This window comes from Phodopus roborovskii, unplaced genomic scaffold (assembly GCF_943737965.1).
Source record: "Phodopus roborovskii unplaced genomic scaffold, PHOROB, whole genome shotgun sequence".
NCBI lineage: Eukaryota > Metazoa > Chordata > Mammalia > Rodentia > Cricetidae > Phodopus > Phodopus roborovskii.
This window is the reverse complement of record NW_026125444.1, coordinates 14,401,702-14,426,559: the sequence shown is the minus strand read 5'-3', so window position 1 is coordinate 14,426,559 and position 24,858 is coordinate 14,401,702. Positions and strand designations below refer to the sequence as shown.

Here is a 24,858-nt window from a genome sequence, read left to right as displayed (position 1 = left end):
TCTCTGCCCAGCCATTTCACTCCTGTTTCTACCTCCCTAGTGCTAAGATTAAAGTCATGTGATTCCAAGAGCTGGGGTCACCTTTGTGTGAGCTGTTTCTCTTTTAGACAGGTTCAGTCTTGTGTAGACCAGTGTGGCCTTGAACTCACAGAGATCCATCTACCTCTGTCTCCCAAATGCTGGGATTAAAGGTGTGTATTGCCACCACCTGGTCTCTATGGCTAACTAGTGACTTAGCTGTGCACTCTAATCCTCAGGAAAGCTTATTTTGTTACAGAATAAACAAAATAACACCACACCTGAGTGCTGGGACAAACCGCACATGCCACCATCTCCTGGAGGATCTCTTCTGTTTTATATGGTTTCCTACATAATGCACTGTTTTTCTTACCTCACAGGTCTGTCTTCCACTCATCTTTGCTTCCTCCATGAGGCCTTTTCTCTTTCCTCATCACTGGAAGAAAATTCGAGGCTGATAACACAGAAGAGCAACAGCAAGCTCTGCTCTGTTCTGCTTCTCCTACAGAAACTTGGTGTTGAGCACTTGGAATACTTTCTCCTGTTTACTTAACTTTGTTGTGACTTCCTGCTAAGAAAGTTCATCCCCATACATCGACAATTAGACAAATACTTTCATAACTTCCTTCTTAGGTTAAGACAAGAGCTGACAGTATCTTCAAAAAACTCAAAGGCTCTGGGAATAATTAAGAAAGTTATCTTGCTGAAGATGTGGTCCAGCCATTAAGAGCACTGGCTGCCCTTCCAGAGGATCTGGGTTCCATTTCCAGCATCCACATGGCCACTCACAGCCGTCCAGAATTCCAGGTCCAGGAGATCTGACAGCCTCTTCTGGCCTTCACAGGCTCCAGGCATGCACATGATCTGAAAGGATGGAAAAATACAGCCTAACTCTCCAATGACCACAGGAAGCTGAAAGTTTAGAAATACTATCTAAAAAGCCCTAAAAACCTTAAATTCCAGACCCCATCCTCTGCCAGTAAATAGGCAAGGTCACACTCCTTGCTGTTTATGGCAAACAGGCCCTTAAGTATGTAATCTTGACCTAATAAGATAACAGAAAATGAGCTGGCAAACCGCTTATCTGACTTTATAAATGGCTTGTGAAACCCCCTCCCCAGTGACCTCTGTGTGGGCTTTGTTGTAAACCCTATAAAAATTGTCTCAATTCTGTCCTCAAGGTCCTCAGTCCTCTACCCCTGTGTGGCATATGACTGTGGACCCCAGTGCACTTGGAATAAAAACTCCTCTTGCTATTTGCATCAAGACCGCTTCTTGTGAGTGATCTGGGGAGGAGCCTTTCCTGTGTGGGAGCGTGAAGGTCCATACACATACATACAATCAAAACATCCATACACTTCAAATAACTTTAAATTTTTTAAAGAAAGAAAATTGTTTTGATAATCCTTGTCTCTTAACTCCATCTCCATTTTCAAGGTCCTGTCCCTTTTTGGGGGTAGGGCTTTTTTTTTTTTCCAGGTCCTCCTCTGACTTCCCAGCAGGGGCCTTTTTGCTGGATACCTAGGCAGAACCCCATTACTCTGGCTCATGGCTCTTGTTCCAGCATGACATGTGAATTCTGGACTGTGACAGTCAGGTAGACTCAGGACAGCTCTGGTCTCCTCCTTCCCCTGGGCCTTAGAACTGTCAGGAAAAGATAGGCTGAACCTAAAAGGAGACCCAACAAGACCATCAAGGACACAGTGATCAGTTAAGCGTAGGATGGACCCTACTGAATGGACCACAAAGAAGGACTTTCTAGTGGAGATGGAAACAGAGATGATGTGTTGGTAGAAGCCAAGGGAGTATTTCCTTGCTGGGTGTTCACAGACTCTATCCAGGAAAGCAATGTAGAGCTTCTCTTTGGGCTTCTCTGTTCTTATGGCTCAGAAGGGCCTGCTGTCCATCTGTAGGCCTTAGTGTTAAGAGGTGGCTATAGAAAAGGTGCTAATCAATTGTCAGGAGGTAGTGGTGCACGCATCCAGGATGCAGAGGCAGAGGCAGATGGATCTCTGTGAGTTCAAGGTCAGCCCGATCTACATACAGTGTGAGTTCCAGGACAGCCAGGGCTACAGGGAGAAACCTCTTCTCAAAAAAACAAACAAACAAACAAATGAGGAAAACAATGAACTCATTCCTGCTGTGGGTTAAATTGTATCTTTCCCAAAAGCATAAGCTGAGGTTTTCAATCTGATTACTTCATAACATGATGTATTTGGAGAAGAGCGTTTGTAGATATGGTTAGTTAAATGAAGTCATGCCAGCACTCCAACATGGCAGATGCCCTTAAGTAAAGGACGCATGTGGAGAGAGACACATGTGCAGGAGGAACACCAGATAAGGAATTGGATTTGCATTGCCAGAGTGAAGAAACTTCCAGAATCTAGAAGACAGGCCTGGAGCAGACCTTTCCTGAGTGTCTTCAGAGGAAGCACAGCCAGCCTTGCAGACATCTTGAGCTCAGACTATTGGCCTCCAGAACGGGGACAAGACAAACCCATACTGTTTAAAATACTTGTGTTTGTGTGTTTGTTTGTTAAGCCCTTTGTTATGTCAGCTTTTGCTAACTTATTCATTTCTTGTAATTAAAGATGAAAAGATGGACTAGAGTCACTTTAATAATTGAGAAGATGAGATCCCAAATAGAGACTGCATCTCAGTATTTTTAGGCAGCATGCTCCCTTCCACTCACTTGACAGTGGTACCTCCCCCCTCATGAGGAGGTGAAACCCAGGCAGCCACAGAATCAAGCTGGTGGGGTTTCCCACGCCTCCTTCATCTCGTTCCCACACATCCCTCCCTCCCTCCTACTTCATCCGCCCCCTTTCGTTTTCTACTCTGTTAAGCTTTAAACAACACTTTAAATTCATAATTGTTGTGTGTGTGTGTGTGTGTGTGTGGTATGTGTGCAAACACACGAGCACCTGCATGTATACATGTCACGTGGGGGTCAGAGGACACATTTGTAAAATCTGTTCTCTCTGCCTCCATCTTCCCATGGTATCCAGTGATGGAGCTCAGGTCATCAGGCTGAGCACATGCTTTATCAGCTGCACTTTCTCACCAGCCCACCCTCCTCCTCCTTTGTAATTTGAATAATGAAGTCTCAACAACATGGCTGCTTTACCAGACCTGAACAAGGACGATACCACCCTGCATTTTCAAGACTTTAATTTAAGGATCTCCCAAAAGATAAGAATGGGTTAGGAGAGAACAGAGAAACTGGGCAGGTTTTTGGAAGGCATCTTAATTTCACTATTTTGTTCCTATCTCTTTTGCCTTTTTTTTTTTTTTTTTGAGAGAGAGAGAGAGAGAGAGAGAGAGAGCGAGAGCAGTTAATTTCCAGCATGGACAATATGCCCTTAGCTATGTAGCTAGTATTTTCCTATTCTCTTGATTTAATGTGTGAAGACCTTACTTCAAAGACCAACATCTATAGACTTGATTTCATTCTTCATCTTCCTAGGGGGACATCTTCATTGTTGCCCAAGCCTCATACACCAACATCTTCCTTCTCGAGAACAAAGCTTTCAAAGGGGCTTTCACTGTTAATTGAGATCAGGGTGAGGAGAGAGGCAGGAAGTAGAAATGTGTAAGAAATTCACTCTAAAAACATCTGGAGATGTGCCTCAGTAAAGCTGAGCTCTTGCCTAGCATGAGTTAAGGACCTGAATTTGATCCCCCCAACAAATAGTGCACAATTCCACTTATGTGTTAGACCTAAAGTTGGCAAGTTCACTGAGACAGAAGCTAGAATAGACACCACTAATAGCTGAAGTGGAGGTAGTTTTTGCTTAAAGGACACACATCTCTGTTTAAGGTAATGAAAAAGTTGTAGCGGCAGAGTGGCGGTATTCAGCTAGCACCGTGACTGCACCTACTGCCACTCAATTGTACCCTTAAAGTAGCTAAAATCATCAATTTTAGCTATATGGTGATTGGCATAATTAAAAAGGAAATGAAATTCCAGAGGTAAAAATCTGAATTCTTTAGTACTCATCAAACATAATCACTCCTCTTCCCGGGTTACTAAGATAACTTCTTGAGGTAATTATACCAGATAATTTAATTGATCTTTTCAGTGCTTGTTTTGAAATACATTCCTGTTTTCTCAAGAAAAAAAATCTATCCTCAGACTCGGCTTCTTTTAACCAAGCTTACAACCCAGGGGCCACACTGCTGGAGACCAGAGCATCTTTTCAATTCCTTCCCAAGAGAAAACCAGACATGTGGCAAGGGATAGGGGCTTTGGAGAAAAACAAATGTCTCAGTGCTCTGTTTGTGTTTCGTCTCTCATGCGACTCCTTTGCCACCTCGGTTTGGGTACCAGCTGCCTTTCTCGACATGCCTCTTACTGTCAGGGAAGGTGTACAGAGGAAGAGTATGAAGGTACTGATGTTGCGGTCCTCTTGTCACGACGAGCTGCAGGAAGACTGCAGGGGGCGCCCGGGAGCTGACCCAATGCAGCAGCCTCTACCTGCCAAGCTCCCAGGTGACTGAACCAGGAGGCTGACTGAGGTCGAGCAGCTTTGTCTCCAAATACTGTTCAGTCGCAGCATTTCTAACTACACAGTCAACTGTGAGAAATTAAAAACAAAAACAAACAAACAAACCCAAAACTAAGAGAAGGTATGTAAAGGGCTGGAGACTGGAAAGAATCCAGTGTATTAAGTGGAGGAAGGGTGGTCGTGAAAGGGCTAAATGCTGGGGGGGGGGCGGGGGTGGGGGGATGATAAAAGTCAGAGATAAAAAGTAGCTTCCCTTCAATATTGGTCGCCACTATCTCGCGGGGTAGGGGGTGGGTGGGATAGAGTGATGCAAAATTTAGCCAGAGCTTAAGATGTTGTCTTCCAGCGAGGAGAGGTGAAAGCCCAGAGATGATCCGATGTAGAATCAGGAACGTGTGAGGACCGCTAAAGATGGGGCGAGCTGAGGGTAACGGCTAAGGGGTGCCATCTGGGCTGGCAATGAAATCCATGGCAATGGGTCATTCAAATCTGATGATTGTGTTTAATGGTGCCAAGCCAAAGGTAGTAATAAGACTTTATTTATAATTGCCTGTCTTTACATAGCTCACTCTCTAGGTGCCAGCTGAGCAGGTGTTGTTTTGGGGACCTTTGTGGACACAGTGAGGATGAAGAACCGTGCATTTCTGGGACAGAGGTAGGATCCTTATCAGGAGGAAGGGTGTTCCCCTCATTTCCGCAGGGTCCGGCTAAGCCGTGGAAGGTTAGCCAAGCTAGAGTACTCCAGACAACAGATTATAAACTCATTTTCAGTGAGGACTGAAGAAAACTAATAGAATCCACTATCACTGTAACCTAGACCAAAAGTCCACAATCTTCAGAGAGAACACAGACAAAAACCTTTGGATCATCAATAGATTGTGTTCCTTATCCCCTTCCTTCTTACTCATGGCAATGAGGAGCTGAGGAGACGTTCACTGGTAGACCTTGCCATGAAGACCTTGCCATGGGATGCTCTGAGCTCATATAACCCTGGACACCGCAGGATGTACCTGCAGTCATAGCGCCACCACAATGAAATGGGAGCAGAGGCAGGGGGATGGCAGCAATAAAGAAAGAGACCCTGTCTCAAGAGGTGGAAGGCTGGGGCTGGCATCCAAGCTCCTCTTCTGACCTCCACACTCCTGGTGTAGCACGTGTGTATCTGTACTTACTTATCACACACAGGGAGAAGGGGGGCATCTTAAAATGCAACTTTTTGTAATTTCAAAGCCACCCAGACCCAGCTTGGTGATGGTGCACACCTTTAATTCCAGCACTTGGGAGGCAGAGGCAAGAGAATCTCTGTGAGTTCGAGGCCACTTTGGTCTACAAAGCAAGTTCCAGGACAGCCAGAACAGTTTCACAGAGAAACCCTGTCTTAAAACAAAACAAAACAAAAAACAAAAACAAACAAAATAAAAAACCCCCAAACCAAAAAAAAAAAAAAAAAAAAAAAAAAAAAAAAAAAAAACCACCCAACTATTTGCTAAACAAGGTAACTCTGGGTCAACAAAGGGATTTCATAAGATAGGCCAGTGAACGCAGAGATCACGGGGTCAACTGAAGAAGGTGAGAGCCAGAAACGACAGAACTACAGAGTTAGGTAAAGGAGGTTGACCTGAGAATCTCTTAGGCTAGTCTGTAACTACTGAACTCAGTTAATACGCAGCAATATTAAACTATTGATGCATAACAGTAATAACAATAATAATAGCAAACACATAAACTGTTCTTATACATGTTAATTTATGTAATGCAACAGTCCTGATGAGGCAGCCATATTCTTTTCTTCTTATGTTGTTTTCTGAGAGAGGGTCTCACTGTGAGGCCTCTTCAAAACACAGGCTGGTCTTGAACTCACAGAGATCAGACTGCCTCTGCCTCCTGAGTGCTGGGGTTAAAGGTGTGTGCCACCATGCTTGGCTTATTTTATAGACACTGGAAAAACAAACTATAGAGAGAAAAGATACAAGGCAAAAGGCAGTGTCACATTCTTTTGATCCACGGCCTGGCATGGCTTCAGTAATTATTTGCCATGGGTCCACTAATTATTTGCTGAAGTAACGCTTAGGAGATCCATGACCGTGTGGGTGGCACAGCAGGTCTGACTGAGCTAAAAACTGAGATGTGCTGGGTCAAGAAATGATCTCACTGTCCTAGGTCCTGATACCTGGGATATGGCCTTGGTGTGTGGGTCAACCGGAGTTCCGTCTTCATAATCCCTACCCCATCCTCAAACCTGACTATCTGAGGGAACACTTTCTAACTTGTGCATAAGTGAGGTCTACCCTACGCTGAGAGAGAAATATTGTAGGAAAGGAACAGTGCAGACCTGTGTGTGAACAAATATATTAAAATCCTCAGCAAAGTGTGAACAAACTAAATCCATCAGGGCAAAGAGAGCTACGCACCATGACCAAGTGGGATTTACTCCAATCAGGCAATGCTGGTTAAATATTGAATCTACCTCATCAGCAAGCTAACAAAGAAGAAATCATCATTGTATCAACTGATGTAGGGAAAGCACTTAACAAAATCCAATACCCGTTCATGACAAAGAACAACAACACAGCAACAGCCACCAACCTCAGAAAACCAAGTAAAAGGTGAATATCCTCAATAATTAAAAAAAAAAAGTCCTTCAAATCCCCACAGGCTCATCAGTTGTAGTAAGTGTAGCTTTCTGATGGGAGATGCTGATAATGGAGAAGAATGCACATATGGAGATGCAAAGGTAAACAGACTCTGTGCATTCATCACTGTTGTGAACCTGAAACTGCTTTTTTTTTTTTTTTTGGTCCCCTGAAATTGCTTTAAAACAGAAAATATCATGTACATGTGCGCGCGCGTGTGCGCACACACACACTTAATTTTTAATTTATTCTATCAACACATTGAATTTTTATTTTATTTATTTGATTTTTTCAAGGTAGGATTTCTCTGTGTAGCCCTTGATGTCCTGGAACTCACGCTGGCTTCAGAGATCTGCTTGCCTCTGCCTCCCAGCGTGTGCCACCATGCCTGGACACATATTTAATTAAAAAATTGTTTTTCTAAAGGCATAGATTATTCAACACAATATCAATGGAAAAGAATAAAGTTGGATAATTCACATTCTTCAACTGAAGACTCACTTTGAAGCTACAAGATAGCGTAGTATTAGTGAAAGAATAGAGGCATAGACCAGTCTCAACAACTCCAAGATAAATACGTCCATACCAGAACTGTCAAATATTCCCTTTCATCTTTTTAGACTTATTTATTTTTTGTGTATGAATGTTTTACTCTCATGTACGTCAGTACATCATGTGTGTGACTGGTGCCCACAGAGCTCAGAAGAGGGTATTATCTCCCCTGGAGCCTGAGTTATGGATGGTTATGAGTCACCATGGGGATGCTGGGCATGAAACCCAGATTCTCTGCAAAAACAAGTGCTCTTAGCTGCTGGGCCATCTCTCCAGCCGCCAGTCAAGCACTCTTGATCAAGCAACAAAGGCAATGCAATGGAGTAAGATTGTCTTTTCAGCAAATTTGAACAATTGGGATGTTTTTCAAAAAGTAAACATTGGTATAGACTACACATTTCACAAATGTCAACTCAAAATTGGTCATGAATGTTGCTCTTTTGTTACAGTTGTAGAAATAAAGGGTGGAGAAGGGGAGGGTGGTGGTTCCCGAGAGAAAGGGTCCCAAGATAAGGGACCACGTGGGAGAGCATAGCAGGTTCCACAGCAGGTGAGGGTGACCGAGGCGGAGGAAATAACACGCCAGGCAGATAGAGCTTAAATGAGGAGTTTATTTAGAAAGGGGAGAGAGGGAGAAGGGAAGAGACATAGAGACACTGGGAGCAGGAGAGAGAGAGAGAGAGAGAGGGAGAGAGAGAGAGAGAGAGAGAGAGAGAGAGAGAGAGAGAGAGAGAGAGAGAGAGAGAGAGAGAGAAGAACTGAAAGGCAATAGAGAGTGTAAAAGAGAGCGAAAGTGGACAGGGGTCTGACTTTCAAAGGGGTCCTCTGCACCTGCCTGCAGACTAGAACTCATGGAACCCTGGGCTGACCAGAGTACTGCCTGAGTGCATTCTGCCAGGTGACAGGGGCAGGCCAGCGTAATGCCTGAATCCTTATTATGAACCTAAATGTTACGTGCAAAACTATAACATTTCTAACTGGCAGTGGTGGTGGATGCCTGTAATTCCAGCACTTGGAAGGTAGAGGCAAGAGAATTAATGAGTTCCAAGCAAACCTGAACTTCACCAGATCCTGTTTCAAAAAAGCAAAACAGCCATATGTGGTATCACATGACTTCAGGAGTTGGAGGTCAGGCAGGTTCTGAGTTCCAGGCCAAAACAATGCAACAAAAGAAAAAATTACCGCATAACCTGGGCTTGATAGTGCGTGTAGGGTGGAAGAACCAGATGGATCTCTGTGAGTTCAAGTCCAGCCTGGTCTATGAAGAGTGTTCCAGGATAGCTACCACTACAAAACAGAGAGTCCCTGTCTCAAAAAACGAACATCAAAACAGACCATAGCATAGCAATTGCTGGCGAAGATACAAAGTAACAGGCACTATCCTCTGCTATTGCTAGGGATGTCAAATGGTGTGGAAACATTAGAATATTCTTTGGCAGGTTTTTTTTTTCCCAAAACTAAAAGCAGTCTCACACATAATTGAGCAATTGTGCTCCTAGTGTGTTGAAAATTTATGTGTACACTAAAACCTGCATGTTAGTGTTTACACCTGCCTGGTTTACAATTGCTCCAACTATACAATATCTCTCATCAGTCAACAGGTAAACTGTGGTTCACCTATATAACAGCATAGTATTAAGCAGTAGAAACAAAAGAATAATCAGGATATAAATAAATGTGAATGAATCTTAAACAGATATTTGCTAACTGGAAAGGGGACATATTTCATGATTCCATTGTATGATATTCTGGAAGAAGCAATACTATAATAATGATAAATAGTTCAGTGTTTACAGGGGTTTAGGGAAAGGAGAAAGGCTGAACTTGGAACGACAATATTCTCAAGTATCAAATCTACTATTCTGTGTGACACACAATAGTGCTCATCTGGCATCTACAGAATGCTTCAACATAAAAAGTAAGCCCTAATTGTGCAATTTGAAAATAATCACAAGAGGTCAAAGGGACCTAACAAGGAATGCAGAATGTGTCAAAGCAAACCAGCTGCATTGGCAGTCTATGAACAACCCCACAGAAGGCCGTAGCAATAAAGTTGCTACTTTTGGCAACTTTGGGTGGAAGAGGGGCTGGAAAAAATATTAAAGGTAAGAGACTTTGTACAGAGACTGGAGATGTAGTACAGTGATGGAGAAAATATCTGGCATCGATAGGTCCCTAGATAAAAGCTCCAGCACTGAAATGAACGCTGGTTGATAGGCTGTTACCCATTGACGGTTGTGTTAACCATTCTGGCACAGCAACGATGTGTACTGGAACTGGAAACATTGGTAAATAGATGGTGGGTTACGGTTTTCACCCAAACAGCAGAGAAACGGAAATGGTTCCTGTAATCGTAGTTTATAGTAAGCAACATCATGTTTATCTTACGACAGATTCAGGTGCTCGCATATGGGAATGTACATATGTTTCTTTGTTCTGTCAGTCAACTGACAGACACTAGAAACCCTGACACCCCACCAGAAGCTGGAACCCTGGTGCCCAGATTTTGTTTCTCATACCATTGTCTATTAAAAGGACCAGAGCTCCTTGGAAAAATGGCTGGTTCTAGGAGGGGGAAACAGGATACGCCTGGAGTATCTACCTTTCACATGTCAGAAAGTAAGTAAGCACAGTCACAACCCCCCCAAAAAAGTCACACAAACTCTTTGTGGGTTTGGCCAGTGAGGTCATGCGGAGGGGACTCGGGTCTAACAGCCAGTCCTGAAGCAATGAAGTAACAAATTTAAGTAGTATTTATACCCCAAAGAGTGAAATAAGTTTTCTTAGAAATAAATACATCTATATTTATACCTACAGAACCTTACATCACGAGGAATATCCAACAAATAAATTATTGGGCACATAAATAAGAAAGGAGACAAATGTTCACAGGAGAAGTCCGACTTGACTGAGGACACTGTTCTCAAATAAGTGAATATAACTTCCCATCCTTTAAATATGACTCACACAAAACAACTTCCTTCAGAAATTACTGTGTGGAATGCAGGAGAGGTCACTTAAATGGACAAAACTAACATGGCTTCAGTTAGATGATCAAGGTTAACATCAACAGCTACAAACTATGTTAGCCCAGGTACCCAGGTAGAAACAGTACTGTACCTCTTTGGTCTTCATCTCCTAAAGCCATGCATGTGGGAGCCAGCTGTGGTGATGTACACCTGCCTGTAAATCTCACCCCTGGAGATTAAGTAGTCTCACAAGTTCAAGGTCATTTTGATCTGTATTTGAATTTGTGGCTAGCCAGGGCTATATAAGAGGCTGTCCCCCCTCTTATATCAACAAATCAACAAATAAACATCACATTAGAAAGGTCCCAGGAGAGGAGTGAATGAGGAGAGGTTAATCAAGGGGACCTAAGTAACAATTAGGAGCCAGAAGGTCTGGGGTGCCACTTTGCACAGTCATATGTATAATTAATGCAGCATATATTTCAAAAAAATGAAAAGAGAGGAGTTTAAATGTTTTCACTATGATGAAATATTAGGTTTTGAGGAGATAGTCATTTAAAAATTACCCAAGGGATGCATATATCAGATATCACATGATCACCGATAAGTATATAAGATTTTATGCTTTCGCATAGTGGGGAAATAAGTTAGAAGCTTTTTCAATCAAGTTTTTTTTTTTTTTTTAATACTTGATTCCTTAAAACCACCCCAGTTATTTAAAAAAACCAGAAGGAATCTGAGAAATGGCCCCAGGGAGCTGAAGGAGAGATGGATGACGAATGTAAAGTGGCCTCCTGGATGGGACCCTGGAACCGGAAAGGGAACATCAGGGAAAAAGTGGGGACATTAGAATTGATTACAGACTCCAGCAAGTGACAACATCAATATTGTCTATTAATTACTGTAAAATGCTGACGTGGGAAACTGCCTGGGGAGTATCTGCCAATTCTCTGTACTATCTTCAACACTTCTCTGTTAAACATACTGTCAAACAGATAATTGGCTGTTTGTGGCTGTAGAGCCTCAATTCCAGGAGGAGTAAGGCAGAGCGAGGTGAGGGCAGCCTTGACAATTGCCAGGGAACCTCAGTTTACAGCGCTGGTGGCCGACACAACATCACCTTCAGGTTCTGCCTTACTGATTGCAGGCAGTGTTTGGTGAGGTCCTAGATCCGTCCTTTCACACTCGGTGGGCTTCCTTGAGTTGTCTGCTGTAGCTCTAGTCTCTCTGAACTTCCTGATTCTTCTGGGAGTCGGTCTTAGGGAAATACGGACTCACTACCCCAGCCCACCTACCCTACCTAGTCTTGTAACAAACTTGAGTCAGGCTTGAGCTCAGAGATAAAATGGCTTGTTGTGAAAAAAGAGCGAGGAAAGGATTTTTCCTGTGCTCCTACTCCAAAGTGGGATGGAACTTTTCGCTACCTTTCTGCGGGGAGCAGAGGAGGGTCCTGGGTCCTTGCAGAATCTAAAACGAAGAGCGAATGGGGTTGCAGGCAGACAGAGCTCTGACACTAGGCGACAGTCAGGTCTGAGGGAGTAGAATGACTGTATGAAATTTTGTGGAGTGGAGGATGCAGCTTTGGCATGATTTCTATGCTCAGGAATATCCAGGGAATTCGAAGAACTCCCATATTTTTGCAGCAGAGGAACCACTTGGACTTTAAAGTGGGAGGGGCCGGCTGCAAGGGGAATGAGTTTGGATAGGTGGCGCGTGCGCTCTGGAAAGCTGAGGGCTAGCAGGAGATGGGTCTGTCTTTAGAGAGGGAAGATGAGGACCAGGACCCCACAGCCTACACAAAGACACTATAGAGAGGAGTGAAACATCCTGGAACTGGCATCACCCCCTCCAACAGGTGCCAAGAGTTCCCGGGGACTTGCCAGACAAAGTCAGCCGGCCTGTGCGCCAGCCGCGCCCTGACCTCTCCAGCTTTACGCACGGGTTAGATTGCCTTTCAGCCTCCCGAGGAAAGCAGGGAGGAACTCCAGCCATTTCTACTAAGGATAGAACTTTTACCACAGCCACAGGCCACTAGACCAGGAGCTCCACAAAGGCAGGAGCCAACGGTCTAGGCTCTCTCTACATCCAGGTGAGGAAGGAGCTGGAGTGGCCTTGGCTGGCCCAGGAGAGGGGCGCACAGCCTGGCTGGCATGTGACAAGACCTCTGAGTTAATGTATAATTGTGAGCAGATGGCGGGGGCTGGCGGCAGCCTGGGGGCTGGGCTCAGCTAATGAGGGATAATTAGCCCCAAACACGGTGGGGGCAGTTGAGAGAGTCAGACAGTTTAGGCAGATATTTGCTCCTCAAACAGTCTGGCGCGTTAGGCAGAGGGCTGAGCTGCGGAGCCTTTGGGCTTGCTAGGCCCCCCGCCAGGGTCCTCTCCCCCCTTTTCCCTCTCCCTATCACCTCTGGGTCGAAAGCTTCTGTTTATTCAGACCCGAGAGCCTGTTGTAAAGACTGAGCGAGAGGGTAGTTTATGGGTGAAATATCTGCCACCACCATCTGCCAGGGCTTGTCTTTTCTCCCCCCTGGCACCCCTAACCGAACCCTCCTGCAGCTGTCTATAGGAAAAGCCGGCCAGGACATGAGCCTTGAGCTCCAAGACGCAAGGGCAGATCCAGAGAAAGGAATACAGCAGGAGAGGGAGACTGAGAGCAGGGATACGCTGTGCCTTCTTGGGGGACCTTCTTTCACCAGGCATAGCTAAGTGGAGTGGCAGCAGCCCCCGGCTGCCCCTGGTGGAAGGACTCTCCTTGCCCTGGGTCATGTGCTGTCCTGCCCATGGTGCTGAAACCAGCAGTCTTCCCTCTGCTCCAGCGCGGCAGCCCAGCCCGAAGATGCTAGAGCAGACTGGCAGAGGAGTGGAGTATGAGGCAGGGTAAGAGTGAGGGTCCATTTCTGTGATACATTTAGCTTTGGAAGACAAGTGTTTGCAACTGCAAGCTCCAGGTTCTTGTACAATACTCACTTCTGAAATACCACCAAACCCAAAGCATTTACCAGTGAGATTTCCTATCCTTTGCTCTGACTTCTAGGTCTAGTCTTAATGCCTTAATAAGTTGGGGTTGCTTACTTGAATATCACTTCTGTGACTCAGTTACAGAATCTGAGATATAAAATGGACCCGAGAGGCTTCCCACATCTGCTCCTTCACGCCCTTTGCAAGGACCTGCCCACAACTGCCATTGCAGCAAGGCTCCCAAGCACCCAAGTCTGTGCTCACGTCCCAAGCAACAACACACCGTCACAGGCTCCTCACCCCCAGCAATGGCCCAGACAATCTACGGTGTCTTTTGTGGGAACAGCAGTATCACTTTTAAAAATTTAATCTAAAAGTACTAATTCCCAAGTAGAATAGAGTCTGAAAACATCCAGAGGCGAGAGAGGGAAGACTAGAGATTGTGTGTGCCCTTAGAAATGTGCATTTCTAAGGCACCCTTGCCCAGCAATGTCAGTGTTCTGACATCCATGATGGCCCTATTCCAGGCAAGGACTCAAGCTTTGGGTCACTTCAGTCAGGGAGCAAGTGAAGAATCAGTGAGAACTGACATTCGACACTCTTCCCCATCGGCTCCCCTCTCAAGACGCCAACTCAGTCTGTACTCCATCAGCCTATATACCATTTATCTTTTATAATAACATACACATGATCTGGGTGTTGACTCAAAAGCTCTGACATGTGCATTATGGCTGGGGAACTGTATCAGTACTTCTGGAATGTTCTTTTGTGTTTCTATGCATGGGAAACTTTGGGAACATAGCCTGAAGTTCCTCATCTCCCATATCCCTCATTCTTTGCAGGAATACTGGCCCATGCTTGCGTACACGCTGAGCTGACAGCCTGTCTGAGGATGGCTTCCTTCAGGCTAAGTAGACACAAGGTGAACTCTGAAGCCCCACAGGAGGACGCAGTGGGTCACTGCTTGTGGGTGGCCCGGCCTCAGGGCCAATGTCAGCCAGCCCCAGGCACACATCCCTCCTCCTCCTCTGCTCATGGCCTGTGACATCACTGGCTACTCCCAGAAGGCTGCCCTCTGCTCCTGAGCACAGGCTCTGTGTAGCTCTGGCCCCCCTGGATGAACTAAAGCAGCAGCAGATTGGAAGCTGTTAGAAGACCACCAGCAACCCCTGGAGCTCACACAGGTGCCTGAGATCTTTCACTGGACCTCCCACCTCATTTCCTCTACCCAGGTAGCTCACCAGCAGGTTCATTGTCTGCCCTGTCTCCCATTCTGTCTCCATGTCTTTGTGTGGCCAAACTCAACTTCCTCCCTCCCCTGTCTTTGCAGTTACTTGCTCACCTTTCTGCCCCTTCAACTCCTTAACCTGCTTTCTCCTCTAATGAGTATCAGTTGTATTTTGTTTTTTCTGACAAGTTACAGTCAATACTGGCAATGTGTGGAGGCTTCTGGAGATAGGGTTTCCTTTTGTGAGTTATGGCATGATTCATTTTGGTCTGGAGGTCTTTTAGATGTGGACATTGAACCTGCCTTCCACAGTAACTCCGACCCAGGGCACTTGGTAAAATAAACTCTTACTCAGGTTTAGCGGATAGTCTAAGCCCTCATCCTCTGCGCTTTGCATCTCCAGTTCATCCTTCCCTCTCCATTCCTTAAATGGCAATTGCCCAAGTATGAAGCAGGGTTGGGGACAGAGAAAGAGAATTCCATGCTTTGGAACTGGAAATTTTTACCCCCGTCGGGAGCTGGCTTCCGAACCTTGAGTTTTATTTTCTGAGGGGCTCTTGATTTATGTTAATCTTAATCTGTGCCTCCATTCTCTTTGGGGCTGGGGGAATCTAACTTTCTTACTGAGTTTCTGGAATGCTGAGAGATTGAAGGGGTGTATCTCCAGACCCCTAAGCATAAATGAATGCAAGCCACCTTTGCTACTAAATTCATGGGCTCTGGATTCATTGGTGTTTTGTTCCTGTTCATTTCCTCTTCCTGTTGCATTGTAATCTCCCTTTAAAGGGAAAGAATCCTATCAAGGACTCAGGTGTGGCTGGTATTCTAAGCCTGTTCCCTCTCCTGGTTACTCTTTACATGCTCAGCTTGCCCTCTGTCTCCCCCCCACACTTCATCCCAAACAAACAACCATGTGCTCATGCCTAATACCCCATTCACTAAGTGATTGCTATTGAGTTAACTGAGCCAAGGCAGCATGGTTATTTCAGGAAAGTTCCATGGATAAGCTGTTCCTTGAGTCACCTACAGCTCCGCCAAGATCCCAGGCAGCTTCAAGTCCTTTTCAACTGTTGTTGAAAGCAAAAAAGACATGACTATAGCTGTTAGTGCACAGATTCTCTTGTGCTCAAGATGGCTTCTACTCCCATAAGCAGACAGCATCCGCATTCCTTCCTTTCAAAATGCTGTGAGGAAATGTCAGTAAAATATACAGTGCAGTGTCTGGAAGGCAGCCATTGAAGCTTCACCGTGATATCTAGACTTCTTCAATGTTCAAAAGAATCAACAGCTCCAGCAATCTTAGAAACTGCTATGAGGTGTGTCCTCTAGTAGAAGCCATCATCTCAGGCTTTATGTCTCTCTTTCCAATGTGTGGGACCAGATCGCAGGGTCTGAGGGTAGAGCTGAGTCCCAAATTTACCCACAGAGCTTCCTGTAAAACATAAAAACAAAAACAAAACAAAAAACCAAACCAAACAAAAAAAAAAAAAAAAAAACAAAGGTAAGGCTTTCCTTGAAGTGCTTTGAAGGAATCGTTTGATGGGAGCTTGGAGAACTGAACACAGGACTTTCTGAAACCTGAAGTTGAGACCCTGAGTCTCTGCCTCAAGTGCGTCGATCAGGCACTGAGAAGACTTATGATGGGCCAGGTACCGCACTGTTCACTTGAGGAAGGGAAAGTCTGAGCCCTGTGAAGAATGGTCCCTTCCACCTCTCAGCCCCTCTTTGATAGATTTGTGGAAGTTAGTCCTGTTCCCCTTCCAACCTCCTTACCTAAGGACAGATCCAACCCTCAGCTGACCCTGTGGTGTTCATCACATAAGTGCTTAACAGAATTTTACTGTTTTAGTGTTAGCCAGCCTGCTGACCCTGTCGAAAACATTCCATCCCTTGATCATTTCAAGAGACCACGTTTAAATAACCCTATATTGTTGCAGAACCAGATCAGAGGGGAAACTTCTAGAAGCACGCCCTTCCAGCCTGCCAGTTGGCTTCCTGTCTTTCTGTGAAGAGGACCAGTGTGAAACATGCAGCAGGATGGTGAGAGGTCTGGGAGAAGAGGGAAGAATACAGAAGGGTTCAGAGATAGAATACTGCCCCGCGTCTAAACTCCCAACAACACAACTTCATTTGTCCTTAGCCAATGCTCTGGACATAGTTTTCTCCAGCTTCTCTCTCTCTCTCTCTCTCTCTCTCTCTCTCTCTCTCTCTCTCTCTCCCTCCCTCCCTCCCTCCCTCTCTCCTCTTTCTCTCTGCTCCCTTTGGATTAGAACATAACCAGTTCCCAAAAGCAGTGACAGTGTTTTGAGGACCCTGGGAAAAGGTGGGCACAGTCTCAGGGAAAGGCATCCTAGAAGGTAGCAGACCAAGAGGAAAACATGAGTGGTCTTCTGCAAGGGCGGGTGAGGACCTGGACACATGCAGTGTGCTGAAGTTTACCTCTAATACTCAGGAATAAGCAGTGTGAATCAGCTGGGGGGACTGTTTGTGAATGGCCGGCCTCTTCCTCTGGACACCCGACAGCAAATCGTGCAGCTAGCAATGCGTGGGATGCGACCTTGTGACATCTCTCGAAGCCTTAAGGTAGTGTGAAACCCTTTATCGTGTGATGGAGACAAGAACCAGACACCCAGGACCTCTTTTAAGGCAGAAGTTTGGGGCTGAACCCCAAGGGTCTCCTCCTAGAAGACCCTCTTGGAGGCCAGAAAGCAAGTTTTAGGTGCCTCTCAATTCCATGGCTTGGTTCAGTAAATCTCTCTTTGCCTTGTGGCTTCCTTCTGTCCCAGCAACACTCAGCTTCCTTCTACCTATCATGTCTTCTGTGTCCTGTTCTTGCTTCTCACCTCACTTAGGTATCTAATGGCTGTGTGAGCAAGATCCTAGGGCGTTACTACCGCACAGGTATCTTAGAACCCAAGGGTATTGGGGGAAGCAAGCCACGTCTGGCTACACCGGCTGTGGTGGCTCGAATTGCTCAGCTGAAGGACGAATATCCAGCGATCTTTGCCTGGGAGATCCAACACCAGCTTTGTGCTGAAGGCCTTTGCACCCAGGACAAGGCTCCCAGTGTAAGTGCTTCTCCCTACCCTGGGACGTGCTAGTAGACTGGGGAGAAGATCACCTCTTTCTTTGTAATTTTGTTATACCAGCCTGAGGTTAGGGGAAGCCAGAATCAGCCTTTTGATTCACAAATTTCTCTTCTGAAAAGTTCTGGTGGTTAGGAAACCGAGGAGGAAGTATGGGGAGAGAAAGGCAGGAAGCTCGCCTTGGGAATGGCGAGTAGAGGACAAAGGATCTACAGAAGGCCATCCCGGGTGTATACGCCATTTTCCAAATGTGTACCCCAACACCCCCAGGTTTCCTCTATCAACAGAGTCCTCCGGGCGCAACAGGAGGACCAGAAGTTGCACTGGACACGACTCAGATTACCAGGTGCGTCTTAGAGTTGCCAGCGGAGATAACAGAGCCAAATTCTTAGCATTTTATAGCTCTCCTTTCTGCCCGTCATGAGGAATTCTCTCTTTTCTCAATTACCCTTTCAACACTCCCTTAAAGAGCGTCTAGCGGGTGGCTTTATTCTCTCCAGGTAGAATATGGAAGTTCCGGAAAATGAAATTACTTACTCAGTCGTCAGCCAGTGGTTAGCGTTTCTCGGAACAGAACCTAGATCCCTAGATCCTAACTGCTAAGGGCAAGGCTAGACTGGGCCTGTCACACCCTTCCTCTGCTTCCTGTTTAGCTTCTCAGAACTTCGTCCATATTCTGTGGGGTCATTGGAGCATGAAGAAACTCTGTTTTCTCCAAGTAGCACCATGACACCGAGCACACTGTACAGCCACTGCCAAGGAACTGCATACTCCTCTATGCTACTATGCCTGTGTTGTTGCCTAGTGAGAGACCCCCATATAACCAGGAAAGCCAACATCACAAATCCCATGACTTTGTCATCCTTTGCAGCTGTTTTGGCTCCGGCTCTTCCCAGTCCTCACAGCAGCTGTGAGGCTCCCCGAGGGCCCCATCCAGGGACCAGCCACAGGAATCGGACTATCTTCTCCGCAGGCCAAGCTGAGGCACTGGAGAAAGGTGTTGTTGGGCTGGGGCAGACAGTGGAGCTGAAGGTCCTCCGTATGGCTATAGACTTGAGACTTGTGGGAAAGGGCTGAGGGGCACAGACTGTGGGTGGCTTGGCCTTGGGAAGGAGGAGTACTTATCCGTTTTTTTTTTTTTTTTTTTTTTGGGTGGGGGAAAGGGAGGCAGGAGAACTGGCTCAGTGGTTGAGGACCCCGGTTCGATTCCCAGCAACCCCATGGTGGTTCACAGCCATCTATAGTGGGATCTGATCCCCTCTTCTGCTTTAAAGGCCCGCATGCAGACTGAACGCTCATATACATAACATAAACAAATGATAATTTTTAAACACGAGGCAAGGAGTGGGGATTGACAAGAGACCATGGCTTACTCTCTCCCTTAGCCTCACTGTGGGAACCTCTGTCTCCACAGAGTTCCAGCGTGGGCAGTATCCAGATTCAGTGGCCCGGGGAAAGCTGGCTGCCGCCACCTCTCTGTCTGAGGACACAGTGAGGGTGCGTGATCTCTAACACCGTGTGAGGAAACTGTAAAGGAGGGGAGTGCACTGACCAGGGCTTTGGGTCTGCTACGGTAGAGAAAGCAGCAAGAAGGAGAAAAACCAAAAACAAAACAAAGAAACAAAACAAAGCTTGTTCAGAAAAGAATGAGAGATGAAATCCCTTTTGCTTTTCTGTTGATTGCTCTCCTCCTTCCCCCACCCAAGCCTTTTAAGTGAGGAAGGAGACAGAGAGCAAAGGCCAGAGCAGGGAGAGAGGGGGCCAGAGTGGAGGAAGTCCACTTTCTGAGTCCAGGCCAGGGACACATGGTGAGAGCAGCTGGTGCCAGGTGGCTGAAAACATAGCCAGTGACACTGTCCCTGTTCTCTCTCAGGTCTGGTTTTCCAACAGAAGAGCCAAATGGCGCAGGCAAGAAAAGCTGAAGTGGGAAACACAGCTGCCAGGTGATTTCTGTGCATATCCACCCATCCATCTGTCCATCCGTCCGTCCGTCCGTCCTTCTATCCATCCATCCACACATCCATCTATCCATGCATCCATCATCTATCCACCCACCTATCTACTCATCCACCTACCCACCCACCCAACCATCCATCCATCCATCCACACACACATCCATCTATCCATGCATCCATCCATCCATCCATCCACACACACATCCATCTATCCATGCATCCATCCATCCATCCATCCACACACACATCCATCTATCCATGCATCCATCCATCCATCCATCTATCCACCCACCCACCCACCCACCCACTCACCCATCCATCCATCCATCCATCCATCCATCCATCCATCCATCCACATTTACATAGCAATCCTCATGTGCCTGGCTCTGGACTAGATCCTGGGTGCTCATAGTCCCTGTTTTTAAGGGCTGCTCAGTCCCCAGGATCATCTCTTGAACGTAAGTATCATTTCTAGTTTCCTAAGACCTGTTCTGGGAAGAAGATAGCCTAGTTTGACACCTGTCTTTCCCAAACTCTGCAGGAAGCTTCTACTTTTCCTGGCACCTTTGTCTTTTACCCCACTCAGGCCCCCATGCCCATTTCTCCCTCTGAGTGGATCAACCTTCACCTTGTAGGTGCTTCTCAGGATCTGATGGCACCAAGAGTCCCCCCAGGGATTACCTCTGCACAGGTACTTGGGAAGAGAGGGGAGTTTGTGAGCTGGGAAGCCTGAAGATCTCATGGCCTCTCCTATTTCTGGTGAAGGCCTGGGTAAAATCCATGGATAGCCAAGGCCTTCACAGTGGATTTCTACAAAGTGCTATCCCCTGGTCTCCCTTGTGAATGACATCCTCTGGGCTGTAAAACACAGCCTGGGGGAGGGGCAGGTGGTCCCGGCTCCCAGGCTTTCTGAATAGGAAGACTCACTAGCAGCTGAGAAGACACTCAACTTTGCTTTCTCTAGCAGTCCCCTGGCAGTGTGCCCTCAGCAGCCCTGCCTTTGCTGGAACCACCGAGTCCCTCCTCCTGTCAGCTCTGCTTGGGGACAGCACCAGACAGGTGTTCCAGGGGCACCCCATCTCAAGGCTATCTCCAGTCCTGCTGGGGTAAGAATTGAGGACGGGGGGGGGGGGTGTACCCAGAGTCTACTACAGATCCTGGAGGGTGTGGGGAGGGGTAGTTGTGGGCATTCTTCACCTTTTCTGTGGGCAGGGTATGGTTCTCCAGTTGGGGATACCAAAGGAATCTCTCAAAGCAGCTTCCCTCATCCCTTGCGTGGCTCTGAAAGCTGGGGAGTCCACAGCGGCTCTGACACCTACGGAAGGTAAAGGGAGTGCCATTGAGATCTGAATGCACATACCCGTAGGTATGTGTCTCAGCCTTCCTCCCCAGTGACTTTGAGAGGCCTGCAGGACCAGTAAGTCTGGCTTGGGTGCCGGCAAGATGCTCAGCAAGTAAAAGCACTTGCTACTGAGCCTGATCACAGGAACTCACAGGGAAGAAGGGGATAATCTGCTCCGAGTTGTCCTCTGACCTCCATGTGTGCTTTGCACATGCTGTGCACACACAGGCATTTATTTGAGCACACAAACTAATGAATAAATTAATGTGCACATGCAGGCATGCTTTGCACACACACACACACACACACACACACACACACACACACACAGTGAATAGACTAACGCGGGGGAAAAGCCCAAGCTCTGCAGAGCTTTGCATGGTGTCACCCACTGTCACCTTTGCTCTTCCTGTCACTGGCCCTGTCGATAGCCTTGGTGCCACCAGTGTGTCTGGTACCCCACCCACTGTGGCCAGAGGTAGGTAGGATCTAATGCCTTCATTTTCCCCACACAGATTGTCACTCCCTTCTTCCTGTGGCTTCTTCTCCGTATATAGAATTTGCCTGGCCATGCCTCACCACCCCTCCTGTGTATCATCTGATTGGAGGGCCAGGAGAAGCAGCATCAACCCATTACTCACCTTGGCCATAAGAGGCCTCCACTTGGCAGTAATAAAAACGTTTTTAAAGTTAACAGCAGTTCTTGCTATTTTTATTCTTTTTCTCATGAACACCAATGTCTGTCTGTCTATCTAGCTATCATCTATCTTTTATTTCCTAATTATGCACTTATGCATTGTATGTATGCATTGTATCCAGTCATATTTATCTATATAGTCATGACCCTATCAACCCCGTGTATGTAGGTTATACTGATTTATTAAGGTGTTGAGGTTACATATGCACACACATCATATTACAACATAGCACTTCATTCTTAAGTCCTTCAGCACAGATCTACAGAGAACAAATAAATCAGAACCTTACTTATGTAACTAACCATAATATAATAGCTATACCTAAGAAAATTTACTATAGTTCTTTTATTTATTTGTCTTTTCTCATTTGTTTTGATTTAGGGTCTTACTATGTAGTTCTGGCTGTCCTGGAACTTACTATGTAGACTAGGCTGGCCTCAAACTCAGAGATCTGCCTGCCTCTGCCTCCCAAGTACTGGGATTAAAGTTATGTGCCATCACACTGACAAGACAATTTACTTTCTGGCTGTTCTGGAACTCACTATGTAGGTCAGGCTGGCCTCAGACTCATGGAGGTCTTGCCTGCCTCTGCCTCCCGAGTACTGAGGTTAAAGGTATGAGCCACTCTACCTGCCAAATCAATTTACTATAGTTCTTTGGTCTAAACACATGAACACCAATTTCCTAATTGCATATATCTTTTTACCATAGCAGCAGAGTGGAAATGACATTTCGAGAGTCCGCTCTCATGTTTATACATGCTCCAGGGATATATATACTTGAGTCCCAGATCTTTTCAAGTGTGTCTGCAAAGAAAGCTCCAGGCTTCTCCTAGGTAGTCTTGGGATGTGGGGAGAGGAAGACGCTAGAGAAAAGAAGTTGAGTAAAGGGATATTTGTAAAGGAAAACTGGCTTGTGTTTCTAAATAATTTGCCTCTTCCCTTTCTACTCCTCCCTTTCTTCCCGAGTAATCCCAGCCTGGCCTTGAATTCATGATCCTCCTGCTTCGACCGCCCAAGTACTAGAATTATAGGCATGTGCTGCAAATTCCCATCAAATCCTCCCTCTTCTGAGAGGCAGAGGGTGGATAATGGTGGTGGCGACAGGAGTGGGGGTAGGGAGCATGCTTGTATTTTCCATCTGGAGTAGGCACAGTTAGAGCTCGTCATTCAACAAGTCTTATTAGCAAATCCTCCAAAGCTGGCTGTTCAGGAACTAGTGAGCAACCACACATCTGTCTGTATGCAATTCACATTAAAATGAACAATTAGCTACACCACTTGTGGGTTGTGGCTTCTGCTCTGGACAGAACAGATTATGGAGCATTTCCACCAACAGAGAAAGTTTTATGATGGTGTAGCCCTGGATGCCATTTGATGACTAACACTACATGGCCTGCCCCTTCCCCGGGGCAGGGAAATGGGCAAGGTTATGGGAAGAGGATGTGCAGCCACTCATTTCAGCAACAGGCCAGATGTCAGCGATGGCCAGAGCTGTCTTATTTCAGCTGAGGCCATGAATGAGCACAAAAAAGCAAATATAAAGGATCAGTCACTTGTGGGGAACTGGACATGGTTGTGTGTGTGCTCATGTTTACAACCATGCACACACATTCCCATGCTTTTGTATATGTATGTATGTTTACAGAATGCTGAGGAAGGGCTTTTGTATTAAATGACCTGCAAAATATCTTTCTTATCTCTTTAGATAAAATCTGTTTTGCAGCAGAGTCTCATACTGCCCGGGAGAGTCTTGAACTCTTGAGCTCAAATAATTCTCCTGCTTCAGCCTCTCAGGTTGCTGGGGTGGCAGGCACAATGTCTTCCTGGCATAGGTCTTGGAAAAGAGGCTTCCTACTCTCTAGCACTTTTTACTTAACAATAAAACTCTTTCACGTCTACTTGTTTGTTTTTTTGTTTTATCGAGACAGGGTTTCTCTCTGTATACCTATGGGGCCTGTCCTGGAACTCTTTCTAGACCAGGCTGGCCTAGAACTCACAGAGCTCCACCTGCCTCTGCCTCCTGAGTGTTGGGATTAAAGATGTGTGCCAACACTGCTGGGCCTTTTTCAAGTATCTCGAGAAGAAATACTGAAACCTAATGCCACTTTCCTCTGTCTAAGGTGAGTATCTTTCATATTCTTATTTCAGCTTTTCTTATTTTAAAAAGTAAGACTTACTGTCGTGGGGCAAATTGCCCAAAGTTGGGGACATAGATGCTGGTTTTAGGAGACAGCTTGCTACATTAAATAATAACTTTTAAAACACTCCCAATCCTGATTGCATCAGGAGAAAGTTTCAGCACCTCTGTACACAGTTGCTTAACCTTAACAAAAGGAAAGACCTGAGCTCAGTTTGGGCTAGGATTTAATAGTATTGCCTTTTTTCGTTGTGCTTATTTTTGTAGTCACTTTGTATTTACGGCAAGTGATTTGGGTTTTGTTTTATGACAGTGATAAAAAAAAATTCCTTTTTAAATGAATGTGTTTAAGAATCTATGTGAATTAAACCATTAACAGGACAAGTGGTAGGTAGATAAAGGCTAAAGTCATGAGGGCAGTGCAAGATAGGCATACATTTTGAAAGTCCTGCTGAGATGGCAAGAGCAGTAGGCATCAGTCACACTCGATTTAGAGGCTGAGCTCTGCTGCAATGAGTTATGGACCCTTGGCCAAGCACTCCGGCTCCCTGCAGAGGTGAGAAATGGAGAGGGGATGACTCCACCCCTTATGCCAATGATAGTTCAAAGAGGCGTGGTGAACGGTCAGGGAGGTGAAAGGGAGGGCTATGTGAACATAGATGTTAACACCTGTACCCATGTTCATAAGAGTAACATTCTTTCATTTGCTCTAAACCTAAGGACGTTTTTGTAATGTTCTTTGTTTTCTAGAATTGTAATATGACTACATT

General features: G+C 45.9%; 1 protein-coding gene across 1 annotated transcript; it reads left to right on the top strand.

Annotated features, from left to right (window-relative positions):
- Positions 1-16,895: 16,895 nt before the first annotated feature.
- Pax4 (paired box 4) lies at positions 16,896-21,945 on the top strand. Its single transcript, XM_051175902.1, has 10 exons — positions 16,896-16,908; positions 17,321-17,451; positions 17,721-17,936; positions 18,225-18,300; positions 18,826-18,951; positions 19,369-19,451; positions 19,828-19,897; positions 20,545-20,600; positions 20,874-21,015; positions 21,767-21,945. Exons 1-10 carry the CDS (start codon positions 16,896-16,898, stop codon positions 21,901-21,903), a joined length of 1,050 nt encoding a protein of 349 aa, XP_051031859.1. The 3' UTR covers positions 21,904-21,945.
- Positions 21,946-24,858: the final 2,913 nt, after the last annotated feature.

Excerpts from the sequence above, each read along its gene's own strand:
- Pax4 (XM_051175902.1), top strand. Across the intron at positions 18,952-19,368 it reads AGCTGAGGCACTGGAGAAAG|AGTTCCAGCGTGGGCAGTAT; the intron begins GTGTTGTTGGGC and ends CTGTCTCCACAG. Across the intron at positions 20,601-20,873 it reads CAGGGATTACCTCTGCACAG|CAGTCCCCTGGCAGTGTGCC; the intron begins GTACTTGGGAAG and ends TGCTTTCTCTAG.